At 35.5% G+C, this 13,344-nt stretch overlaps 1 protein-coding gene across 1 annotated transcript in view; it reads right to left on the bottom strand.

Moving 5' to 3' along the window:
* Positions 1 to 1,092: 1,092 nt before the first annotated feature.
* Positions 1,093 to 13,344, bottom strand: part of LOC146907167 (uncharacterized) — a 31,946-nt gene continuing 19,694 nt past the window's right edge. Inside the window, exons 3-5 of the mRNA XM_085729040.1 lie at positions 3,491 to 3,725; positions 2,684 to 3,412; positions 1,093 to 1,347 (exon numbers count right to left, since the gene is read on the bottom strand). Coding sequence (XP_085585166.1) covers positions 1,093 to 1,347; positions 2,684 to 3,412; positions 3,491 to 3,725 — 1,219 coding nt within the window. The remainder of the gene's footprint in view (positions 1,348 to 2,683; positions 3,413 to 3,490; positions 3,726 to 13,344) is intronic.

The following is a 13,344-nucleotide window of genomic DNA, read 5'->3' on the forward strand; positions in this document are numbered from 1 at the left end:
GCTAGTGAATTACATTCAATAGTAAAACCTTGGCCATTCAGAGGATGGGCTTTAGATGTAATTGGGGAAATTAAACCTAAGTCATCCAAAGGCTACAAATATATTTTGGTTGGAATAGATTATTTCACTAAATGGATAGAAGCTGTTCCACTAAAAGATGTTACTCAAGATGAAGTTATAAACTTCATTCAAAAATTTATTGTTTATAGATTTGGCATACCAGAAACTATTACTACAGATCAAGGATCTGTATTCACTGGTCGAAAGATGGTAAAATTTGCTGAAGAAATGGGATATAAATTGTTGACTTCAACACCATATTATGCTCAGGCAAATGGTCAGGTAGAAGCAGCAAATAAGAATTTGATTACTATAATCAAAAGAAAAGCTAGCCAAAAGAAAAAACCCAAAGAATGGCATGAGTTTCTTTATGAAGCTTTGTGGGAAGTTCGAACTTCTCCTAAAGAATCTATAAATACTACTCCTTTTCGATTAACATATGGCCATGATGCTGTATTGCCAACAGAAATCTTACTTCAATCTACTCGAATTCAAAGACAAATCGAAATTCCAACAAATCAATATTTGGATATGATGTTGGATGAATTAGTAGATATTGATGAAGAAAGATTGATGGCTTTAGAAGTGCTTACAAAGCAAAAAGAAAGAATAGCAAAAGCCTATAACAAAAGAGTTAAATCGAAATTATTCCTGCAAGGAGACTTAGTTTGGAAAGTCATTTTGCCTATGGATAAAAAGGATCGATGTTTAGGAAAATGGTCTCCTAGTTGGGAAGGACCATGGAAAATTCTAAGAGTTTTTTCGAATAATGCGTATGAGATCGAGGAACTACAAGAAGATCAGAGAATTCTACGCATAAACGGTAAATATTTGAAAAAATATAAACCGATGTTACAAGAAATTAAAATTACACAAGAGTAATTTGATTCGAAATAAAACTTGGCATTAATTTAAAAATGCCAACTGATGGGCAGGTTACATCGAAATGCTTAAAACGGAAAAACCATTACAAAAGAAAACACAAAGTACTTAAAGACAAAAAAGCATTTAGAAATGGTTTTCACCATTCAGTTACAATCCCAAAGCGATCGAGAAACCAGCGAATTTCTGTATCGAGACGACACCTGAAGCAAGCATTGACCAGGTAGTAGTCATGATCTGGCCCAGGTAGAAGTGAATACCAGCTTCCAATTCTCCCATCTCCTGCACAGTTGTGGTAGTTGTTGCAAAAACGACGCCTAGTAAGCCAAATAGGCATGGGCCTATTCCACCAAGGACAGCGAAATCGATAACTCGAAGTTCCTCCCAAAATGTCGCTTCGAAATTCTGCCAATCGATGTGTCCATGCAAGATCTTTGAAGTCTTCGAGGATGTTTTCTGGCATAGGCATGGAGAGCGCATTGATGAGAAGAAGGTAGTACCTTGCACTCAGAGAGCCAGTGGCATTGATAGCAGTAGTAAGGAGGCGTTTCATTTCTTCAACGTTTGGATTAGCATCCAACATGTGTTGAGTGCTTCGAAGAATACAGAACATGGCGTTGCCATGATTCCAGAGTCTAAGTTTAAAAGCAAACTTAGAATGAGCCACCATAGCATTGTTGTACCATTCATTGGGGTCGTAGAGGAAGTAGAGGACATCATTTCCAAAAGCCCTAGAAACTTCAGAATCCTCACTGATGCGCCAATGCCTGCTATTGGTATGGCGAAAGGCGAAAAGATCTTTCCTGCTTTGAGCAGCAATCTTTGCAGCAATCTTGACTAAAAGATCATCACTCAGATTATCAATGGTGGTCATGATGATTTAAGAAAAAAAAGCTTTGAGTAAGAAGGATTTTTTCAGACGAAGACGAAACAAAGAAAAAGAGTGATTTTTATAAAAGGGAAAATCATATTTATAATGGAGGGAAGTTGAAAGAAGTGGCTCAATCAAACGGTTCTTCTTGCTTTGAAGATGATGACACGTGGGAACGGTTATTCCGATGGCCAATGGTTACTTAACTTTGTAATCTGAGGGAAGTTTTAAAGGTTTTATTTTAAAAGGATTAATTTGTGTTAAAAGGTCATTTATTTGTTTTATTTCTTTTCAACTTCCTAGGCAAGTTTAACTTGTTGGGTTAAACAAAAAAGTTACTTTTTTGTTTCCTCATCATTAAAATGTCTTGGAAATTGTTCCAATCTTATTTGGATTTAAATAAAATTTAAATTCGATACAAGAAAATAAGAAAGGAATTTCGATGATTGAAAAGAAATTGTCGTTCGAAATAGAAAATGGTCCACAGATTGTTATAAAGACATTACAGACCAAGATATTCGATAAGGCTGAAATAAAATAAAAGTCTTAGAGAATAAAATAGAAACAGAACTAAATCTCAAATGATGAGATGAGTTTCTCAATTTGGCTTTTGTATTCAGCCAGTTGGGTATCGAGAGCATGGTTGTCATTTGCAAGTTGAGCAATGGTAGACTCTAGTTCCTTGGAGAGCTTGAATTTGTTAACAGCTTCATTGGCTTCTCGATTTCTGGCTTCATCCTTAGCCAAAATTTCAGCTTTCTGAGCTTCCAGTTCTTTAATCTTGGCATCGATGTCAACCACTTGCTGCTTCGCATTGTTTCTTTCTTGCTGAAGAGTTTTAAATTTCTCTTGGAAGGATGACAGTTCGACCACAATTTGATCATGATGCGCTTTCTTCTCTGCCATCTGAGCTTGACCAGTTTTCCTCTTCTGGAAATTTTGATTAGCACTCTCCAACATTGGTTCAAGATAATTAAACAGGTTTCGAAACTTCCAACCAGTTGGGAGAGCACCAAGTTTTTCAAATAAACTCTTGATTTCAGCAAGAGTTCCAGCATCCTTTTCAATCAACTCTAGCAAGTTGGCTTCGATGATCTTCTTTTGAAATTCTGCTAGCAGGTTGTTCTTTGAAGTCTCAGAGGGATTTCCCTTGGATGAATCAGAAGTTTGGCCAGTGCTAGTTGAGAAAAGAGTATTACTCTTAGCTATCAAGGCAAAGGCATTGAAAGGATCATCTTTGGCCAATCGATCGATTTCTTCCAGATCGATCATAGGGGCATCTTGTTGAGCAATCATCTCTGCATCACCAGGAGCATCTTGTTGAGTAGTTATGTTTGTATCTTCAGTAGCAAAGTTCGGTACATTATCTCCAAGGGTGGGTGCAGAATGAGATTGGTCATTGTTGAGTGATTCATCATTTACCAAGTCATCAGTGGGTGTTTCTGCCTGTTGTTGTTGAGGAGGATCCACTTTAAGACCTTCTGGACTGCTAGCATCATCATGCTCATCCTCTTTGTCTTCAGCAATTGGTGAAGTGGTCTTCGAAGAAGGAAGAACTTGCCCATGTTGTGATGGTTTAGTTTGTTCTTGTTCGATACCCTAAAAAGAATAAGATAGATGCTTAAAAAACAAGACATTTAGAGATATTTCGTATAAAATATGGTTTCGATAAAATACCTTCGAACCATTATCACCAACATGTGAATGAGCACTAGAATGAGAAGTCTTTCGACGACGTTTGAATGGTTTAGATGGTGAGATGGGGGGAGAACTTTCAGAAGCTTCCACTTCGACTTCCTTTTCTTGGACAAGTGATATTTGTTCTTGTTTTCTTTTCCTTCTTCCTTCAGTATGGACTTTGGGAAGTGTTACTTTGGAAGCTTCGATTTGTTCTTTAGTTATCTCCACCTCACTATCATCATCAGAGAGATCGACAGTTGCTTGTTCTTTCTTGCTCTTCTATCTAGAATGTCCTTTTGATGAAGTTGTTTTCACTTTGGGTTCCTTTGATTTAGGAGGTTCCTTCGATGCAGCCTCAGATTTCTTCGATTCAACTTCTTTAGTTTGGGAAGCTTTCTTTTTCTTCTTGTCAGACTTGCTTTTCGAAGTGTTCTGGGTGCTGGCATCATCGAGCTTTGCTTCTCCTGGAGTTAAAGGCAAAGCTGAAATATGTGATTATACAGATAAGTACTATTTCTTTTAACAATAGTATTAATGTGTTTTAGCGAAAGAAAAAATCATACCCATGATACTGGGAGTTTCGATTCGAACTTGGGATAATTCATAGCCAAGTTCACCATTATATTGGTATAAATTGCATTTAGCATAGGTTACTAAATTATTTTGTGGGAATTTGAAATTATAAAGTAACCATTTTGGGTATGGTGGCCTGAAGGCCAAAGCAAGATTACAAGATGGAAGTCTTGCTAGTCTCATTTTCTTTTCTAAAACATAAAGATATTTATTGGGTGTTCCAGGGGGAAAAATTGTTTCTGAAATTTTCTCTCGAACTTTATCTCTCAGAGTTTGAGCAGCATAATATACTGTCCTCTTTGGATGTAAAGGGTCATATGTTGTTTGATAATATCTTTGAAATTGCTGAATTTCTTTAATGTGCGTACCTCTAGTCTTCTTGTCTTTGTTCTGCAAAGTGTGAAAAGTACTGGTCAGTTGAGGCAGCAATTCATCGGGATTCCCTCGATTGGATTGGCGCATGTAATAATTTCGCCACCATCGAAAGAATGCTTCAGAGCATGCAAATGATGTTGAGAAATATGTAGGCTCGAACACAGTTGTTCTCTTGGCTTGAATTATGGATTTCCACACAGGTTCGATCAGAGGAATTTTCCATTCACTTATACTTTTGAACAAGGAGCTGGGTTTTGATTGAACCATACCAAACTGTCTAGCTACATGGTTAGGTTGATAACCATATACTCCATAAGGGCTACCAGGTGTAAGTCTGCTAGATAGATAGGTAGGGGTCAAATAAGCTTCCCATATAGCATTGATTTCTGTTTTATTGGCTTTTTTCGAAGTAGTGGGAAAGTCCTCTTTGAACCAGTTAGGTCCATATTTCCTAGTGGTAAATGGTGCCATCATAGGGGTGAAAATGGGACAATCAAGCAGGGTTGTATAAGCATTTTCAAAAAGTTGTTGTGAAGACTTGTTCCCATCGGGGTGAAACATAGCTAAGCCTATACCTTCAGTGGTCTTGTCTGAGTATGCTGATGTGTAAGAGGAAGGTAGGATCGAAGCAAGTTTTGATCCAAAAATGGCTAAAAGCCATAGTTGAAACAACCATATGGGTCCTGATACAACTAAATTTCCACCAGTTTGGGGATAATCTCTAAGATTATTAGTTGTTTGGTTAAGGGTTTCATATAAAGAACCTAGAATCAGTTTGCTTAAACAGATATCTGTTCCTTCATGCAACTGACTAGCTAGACACATGAATTTCTTAGGGACTTGTACTGACCTCGAGCAAAAAACATGCATAGATAACCAGTAGGTCAAAAAAGCTACATGTTCATCTGCAGATACTTCAGCACATTCGGTATCATGGTTGTTAGCTATAAATAAACCATAGGCAGGGCTATCGAAATTTACTGAGTATTGAGAAGTGGTAACATCTGGATTAAAGGTGTATCCAGTTGGTTTTAAGCTAGTAAGGCCAGCCACATCTAAAAGGGTAGGAGTGAGCATTCCACATTTCAAGTGAAGGCTGTTGTTCGATGGGTTCCAAAAATGTAAAGCAGCAAATATCAATTCATTATGGTATTTTGGACCATATCGAGATATTTGGATGAGATCAAAAATCCCTTTCTCCTTCCAGAACTGTCCCTTTTGTTTTTGAACTTTGTCTAACCAAGCAATATATTCTGGATAAGTTTTTGGTTCAGTCCTAATTTTGGATTTTACAAAACTTAGGTCAAAAGGACCTTTTGTGAAAATTAAAGGAGGTTGAGTTTCAATGCATGGGAAAAGAGAATTAATCTCTGGAGTTTCAGGTTCTAGAGAAATAGGGCCTAAAAATGCATGTGGAGTATCAGTACAAGGGATGATTACCTGGGTTTTCCAGATAGCTTTTTCAGCTTCATTGATCTCTGGTTCGTTCATAAAAGCAGGAGCAGCACTGGCGATTTCTTTAGTAAAATCAATGGGTTCTTCGCGATTCACATGAGAAGTTCCTGCTGCGTTCGTCATTGTTTAAGTATTTTTGTGAGAATTTGATGAATAGTTCGTGTGTAAAGATAGGAGTTGCAGAAAATTTAAAGTTTTTTCTTCGAGAGAACTTTTGGCGGAGAAGAGGAACAGTGAAAGTGAAAATGAAATGGTGAAAAGTGAAAAGAGTAAAGGTGAGTTTGCTTTTATATGGACTTTTGATCATGACACATGTCAAGATCTTATTTTGACAGTTTTACCATTAAAGTGTTGTCTTTTCCAATGTTAGAGAACGTGGCCCACTAACTAAGATTGTGGGGTCAGTATTTAAAGGAAATTTGAATTAGTTTTGAATTAAATACTGACATCATTCATTTCGATGGAGAATGTTAGTTTTTTTTTTTCAAAAACGTCTTTTTCTTCTTCGATGAAATCGAAAATGGCGTTTCTGGGGGGCAATTTGTTAGCCAATATATTTTACTAGCTGTAATAAATGTGGTCAAAGTATAGTTGACCTAGATTTAAAGAAGATTCGAACAGAGTGTTGTGTTGAAAGCAAATATGGGTTCGAAGATGGTAGAAGACTTCGATAAGGCAGTTTTCGAAGGTGGTTATCAGCAGTTATTCTTTAAGTCAGTTTTTATTTTAAGTTTGTTTTCAAATAAGTAAAACTGTCGACTTGTGGCAGTTGTAGTTTGAATTTCAAAGAAGTGTAGTTATTTCTAGACTTAGTATAAATAGTAGTTTTTCATAGGAAAAACAGGTCACAATTCCGTCATACAAACTTACACTCAAAGTATCCGTATGGAAGCGAGAAACGAGTCACAAGTTGCAATGTATGAATCTGTGTACCAACCTTTGTTTAATCAATGCAATTTACCCTTTGTTCTTTAAGTGTTCTTGCACTTTACTTTATTAAGTTCGATTGAGTTCAAGTGGATTGAATTCGATTGTTTTTATCATATTTCTTATATTTTTGACATCAAAAACGCAGAATTTCTAACAACAAGAACAAACACAATATGTCCTAAGATTTACTGGTTGATCTTGCAAGTTACCATTTGTAAACCAGCGGTTGTTTACGAAAATCCAACGTAAACAGCAGCATATAAATAATTCATCTCATATCAGCCTCATAGTACAACAACATCAAATGATAATCAACATCTTAAACATCGCATCATCATGAGCATCATAATTAACACATATAGTGCATAAATAACAAGATCACATCTTTATATAACACATAATCAATAAATACATTTAGTTACACATCGTTAAATAACACATCTTTCATACATCAGAGATAATAATTCATCATTTCAATTTATCATGACATTGAACACGGCACATACATCCTTAAAGTTACTTATTATTATTTTAGATTAAAGACCGTATCCTCATTCTGATAACTATATGCTAATTCTCACTAAAGTTTCATTTACCTACACTACCTATATTCTCTCGTTCCTAATTATGATCCTTTTAATGCCTCTTAACTAATTTTGCCTGATTGTCTAGAAACATTAGTATCTTTATTTTTCTTTCTATTGTCTATCTATGGATCCAATAGATGCAAGGAGTTAAATGGTGGTTCAGGTCATGCTTCAAGTTAATTTATCAAAGGTACACCCGTAACTTGACTCTATTTACCTATATATAATATACTTATTATGGTACTATGAAACATATCAAATGTCTACCAATCCACCTAGTTAATGGTACAAATATGAATAGACTTTCCATGTATCTTGTTGACAATAATCCGTGTATTCATTGGGTCCTTTAGATGCAACTAGAGCCATGAATTCATGGTAATTACGAAGATTAGATCTAAATGGTTTGCTTAAATTTATATACATTGATTGACCAGCAGTAAGAAGGAGCTAGATTCTACCTCCACCCTAATTTCCTCGATGCATCATGATTCCAAGTAATCAAATTCTACTAAAAACAAAGGGAGATAACAATTGGCAAGTCTAATAGTTCAACATCTAATTATATCGACCTAAGGACCATACTTCTTTTGTTTCCAGTTTGTGAAATTCACTCTACATATAATCATACAGGTTAAAACTAAATAAAATACTCCACACCATTGATCGTAACTAACAGTAGCTCATAAACTTCTCACAACTCCTTCGACCTTACACACAAACCATTATGGGGCCAATACTACATATAAAGGACTTTAGATAATGACTCTGTAATTCCAATCGTAACTCATAACCATGTTGTAATCATGAATTTACTCATCAAAGGAATCAGAAAACCACAAAAATTAACAACCCTTCACTACCCACATGAATACACAACCCTTATGATGAATAAAACTCTCCCCTTACAAACTCATCCTAAAGCATGTTAGATGCAATCTAATGATTCACAGACCTAATATTAGTGAAAGATAGTCTCACCCTTACCTTAGATTGTTTTTCTGAAATCAAAAGCAGCGTTCTTCGTTCCTAGGGTTCTCTCTCTCTGAGTTCTCCTCTTTCTTCTCTTCTCTCTTGTTCTCCTCCTTTCCAAAAAGCGGTTTAATGTAAAACTCTTTCTAACCTAAGCTTCCTTATTTATAATACCAAATACTCTTCCTAAACCTATTTAGGCCCAATAACTTATTCTTCTTTCTATTCTAACCTCCAATTCTACTTACACTAACAATTCTCATATTCTAATAAATAATAGAATAATGCCACATAATAAAATACTAACACCTCGTATATTTATTTTATTTTCAAATCTTATTTTATTTCTAAATTAAATATATCTCTACACCAATTTAACAAATATATTTCTACACCAAATAACATATATATTATACTAGTAAATACCAACATATAACATATTTAAATAAATCACATAAATAAACTCTAACTTAATAAAAATAATTAAATAAAAAGGAGGGCGTTACAACTCTCCCCAACTTAAAAGAATTTCGTCCTCGAAATTCAAGGCACAAGAGAAAATAAATTTAATTATTGCTTCTTCAAACAAAACACAAAAACCACATCAAAGTTAGTCAGTTAAACATGATCACGTAAAAAAACATAACTACTAACTAGAAAACATGACGACACGACACAACGACTCATCTACTTGGCCGGACGGACCGACCTGCTCTGATACCAATTGTAACACCCCGTTTTCCCAACGTGAAAATTTCGTAAATAAATCAGAGTATTCATCGTAAACGGAATGTCACATTTCATAAAAATCATAAATTGAATAAATAAATATTTATCCTTCAAAATTATTCAACTTAATCTTTAAAACTTCGCAGCGGAATTAGTTCAACAACATAAAAGTCCTTGGCACGCAGGCCTCATCATAAAAGTCTCATAAATCTTAGTTCAAAAATAATTCTTAAACTTCAACCTCATCATAAAAGTTTCATAAATCTTAGTTCAAAAATAATTCTTAAACTTCAAAAGCAATACGTAAAGGAACAGAAAATAGTATTAAAATCCCCATCCCGTTACGTATCAGAGCATCCTAGACACATTGTGAGGAGTCTACTCACGAACACAGCTAGTCTTTATTACCTGCACATTACCCACGGTAGAGGCAACATATACGCAGAAGGGGTGAGATTTCTCAAACAATAATATTAAGCTCATAAATCATAAATTACATTTAACAACATAAACATCTTATAATTTAACAATTATAATTAAATACATAAACATCATCACTCATCTTAGCAAAATATCATCATATAGCAGTCACAGTCATCGTCACATATCATCATACTAAAAGACATCACAAGGTAATTCGTTAAAACATCACAACTTAACGACTTGACTTGACAATGCATCTAGACTCGACTATGCAACTCTTAACGTCTTAAACCATCTCGAATCATCATGAAATGCAAATGCATGTGGTACCATTTTAGGGCATAAGCCCTCATCGTCGTGGTTGAGCATAAGCTCTCATCGTCGTGGTTGAGCATAAGCTCTCATCGTCGTGGTTGAGCATAAGCTCTCATCGTCGTGGTTGAGCAAAAGCTCCATCGTCGTGGTTGAGCAAAAGCTCCAGGGCATGAGCCCTCATCTATAAATGAGTATGCATGGACTCAACATCTTACGTCTTAGAACTTCATGAACATCTTATAACTTCTTGACTTGACCGACATTTACATTTTAAATAAGACTCGGCAGTATATGCAGCATATAAATAATTCATCTCATATCAGCCTCATAGTACAACAACATCAAATGATAATCAACATCTTAAACATCGCATCATCATGAGCATCATAATTAACACATATAGTGCATAAATAACAAGATCACATCTTTATATAACACATAATCAATAAATACATTTAGTTACACATCGTTAAATAACACATCTTTCATACATCAGAGATAATAATTCATCATTTCAATTTATCATGACATTGAACACGGCACATACATCCTTAAAGTTACTTATTATTATTTTAGATTAAAGACCGTATCCTCATTCTGATAACTATATGCTAATTCTCACTAAAGTTTCATTTACCTACACTACCTATATTCTCTCGTTCCTAATTATGATCCTTTTAATGCCTCTTAACTAATTTTGCCTGATTGTCTAGAAACATTAGTATCTTTATTTTTCTTTCTATTGTCTATCTATGGATCCAATAGATGCAAGGAGTTAAATGGTGGTTCAGGTCATGCTTCAAGTTAATTTATCAAAGGTACACCCGTAACTTGACTCTATTTACCTATATATAATATACTTATTATGGTACTATGAAACATATCAAATGTCTACCAATCCACCTAGTTAATGGTACAAATATGAATAGACTTTCCATGTATCTTGTTGACAATAATCCGTGTATTCATTGGGTCCTTTAGATGCAACTAGAGCCATGAATTCATGGTAATTACGAAGATTAGATCTAAATGGTTTGCTTAAATTTATATACATTGATTGACCAGCAGTAAGAAGGAGCTAGATTCTACCTCCACCCTAATTTCCTCGATGCATCATGATTCCAAGTAATCAAATTCTACTAAAAACAAAGGGAGATAACAATTGGCAAGTCTAATAGTTCAACATCTAATTATATCGACCTAAGGACCATACTTCTTTTGTTTCCAGTTTGTGAAATTCACTCTACATATAATCATACAGGTTAAAACTAAATAAAATACTCCACACCATTGATCGTAACTAACAGTAGCTCATAAACTTCTCACAACTCCTTCGACCTTACACACAAACCATTATGGGGCCAATACTACATATAAAGGACTTTAGATAATGACTCTGTAATTCCAATCGTAACTCATAACCATGTTGTAATCATGAATTTACTCATCAAAGGAATCAGAAAACCACAAAAATTAACAACCCTTCACTACCCACATGAATACACAACCCTTATGATGAATAAAACTCTCCCCTTACAAACTCATCCTAAAGCATGTTAGATGCAATCTAATGATTCACAGACCTAATATTAGTGAAAGATAGTCTCACCCTTACCTTAGATTGTTTTTCTGAAATCAAAAGCAGCATTCTTCGTTCCTAGGGTTCTCTCTCTCTGAGTTCTCCTCTTTCTTCTCTTCTCTCTTGTTCTCCTCCTTTCCAAAAAGCGGTTTAATGTAAAACTCTTTCTAACCTAAGCTTCCTTATTTATAATACCAAATACTCTTCCTAAACCTATTTAGGCCCAATAACTTATTCTTCTTTCTATTCTAACCTCCAATTCTACTTACACTAACAATTCTCATATTCTAATAAATAATAGAATAATGCCACATAATAAAATACTAACACCTCGTATATTTATTTTATTTTCAAATCTTATTTTATTTCTAAATTAAATATATCTCTACACCAATTTAACAAATATATTTCTACACCAAATAACATATATATTATACTAGTAAATACCAACATATAACATATTTAAATAAATCACATAAATAAACTCTAACTTAATAAAAATAATTAAATAAAAAGGAGGGCGTTACACGGACCAATTTTCAAGCTGCTCAGAAAGAATCAACCGGTTGTGTGGAATGATGAATGTCAGGAAGCTTTTGATAGCATTAAAGAATACTTGTTGGAACAACCTATCCTTGTCCCGCCGGTGGAAGGAAGGCCTTTGATCATGTACTTGTCAGTGTTGGATGATTCTGTAGGGTGTGTTCTCGGTCAACAAGACGAGACTGGAAAGAAAGAACATGCTATCTACTATCTGAGCAAGAAATTCACCGACTGTGAGACTCGGTATACAATGCTTGAAAAGACTTGTTGTGCTTTAGCTTGGGCTGCCAAACGCCTGCGTCATTATATGGTGAATCATACAACTTGGTTGATATCTCGAATGGATCCAATCAAGTACATTTTTGAAAAGCCTGCTGTTACTGGAAAGATTGCACGCTGGCAAATGTTGTTGACTGAATATGATATTGTGTACAAAGCTCAGAAAGCAATCAAAGGAAGCATCCTTGCTGAGCATCTTGCTTGTCAACCTCTTGATGATTACCAGCCAATTAAGTTTGATTTCCCTGATGAAGAGATTATGTATATGAAAGCAAAAGACTGTGAAGAACCACTGATTAATGAAGGGTCAGATCCCAATAGCAAATGGGGATTAGTATTTGATGGTGATGTCAACGCTTATGGTAAAGGGATTGGAGCCATCATTGTAACTCCACAGGGGCACCACATTCCCTTCACTGCCCGAATAACTTTTGAATGCACAAATAACGTGGCTGAATATGAGGCATGCATCTTGGGCATTGAAGAAGCCATTGATATGAGAATTAAGCACCTTGACATCTATGGAGATTCTGCGCTTGTCATTAATCAGATAAAGGGTGAATGGGAGACTCATCATGAGAAGCTGATCCCTTACCGTGACTATGCAAGACGTCTGTTGACATACTTCACAAAGGTTGAGCAGCACCACATCCCTCGGGATGAAAACCAGATGGCTGATGCTCTTGCTACTCTGTCTTCCATGATTCGTGTGAACCACTGGAATGACGTGCCCATAATCAAAGTGCAGCGTCTTGATAGGACCGCTCATGTGTTTACTATTGAGAATATGCCAGATCAAGCTGATAAAGATGTGAATAATGGAGAACCTTGGTATCATAATATCAAACAGTTCTTGCAAAATCATGAATATCCACCTGGTGCTTCCAACAGGGATAAGAAGACCTTGAGGAGATGGGCTAGCAGATTCCTTCTGGACGGAGAAATCTTATACAAGAGGAACTATGACATGGTCTTGTTGAGATGTGTTGATAAATAAGAAGCTGAGAAATTGATGCATGATGTACATGATGGCACTTTTGGGACCCATGCTACAGGTCACACTATGTCAAGGAAACTGTTAAGAGTCGGCT

The sequence above is a fragment of the Medicago sativa genome, chromosome 7 (assembly GCF_051527215.1).
Source record: "Medicago sativa cultivar Bolivia chromosome 7, Bolivia_mono, whole genome shotgun sequence".
Lineage (NCBI taxonomy): Eukaryota > Viridiplantae > Streptophyta > Magnoliopsida > Fabales > Fabaceae > Medicago > Medicago sativa.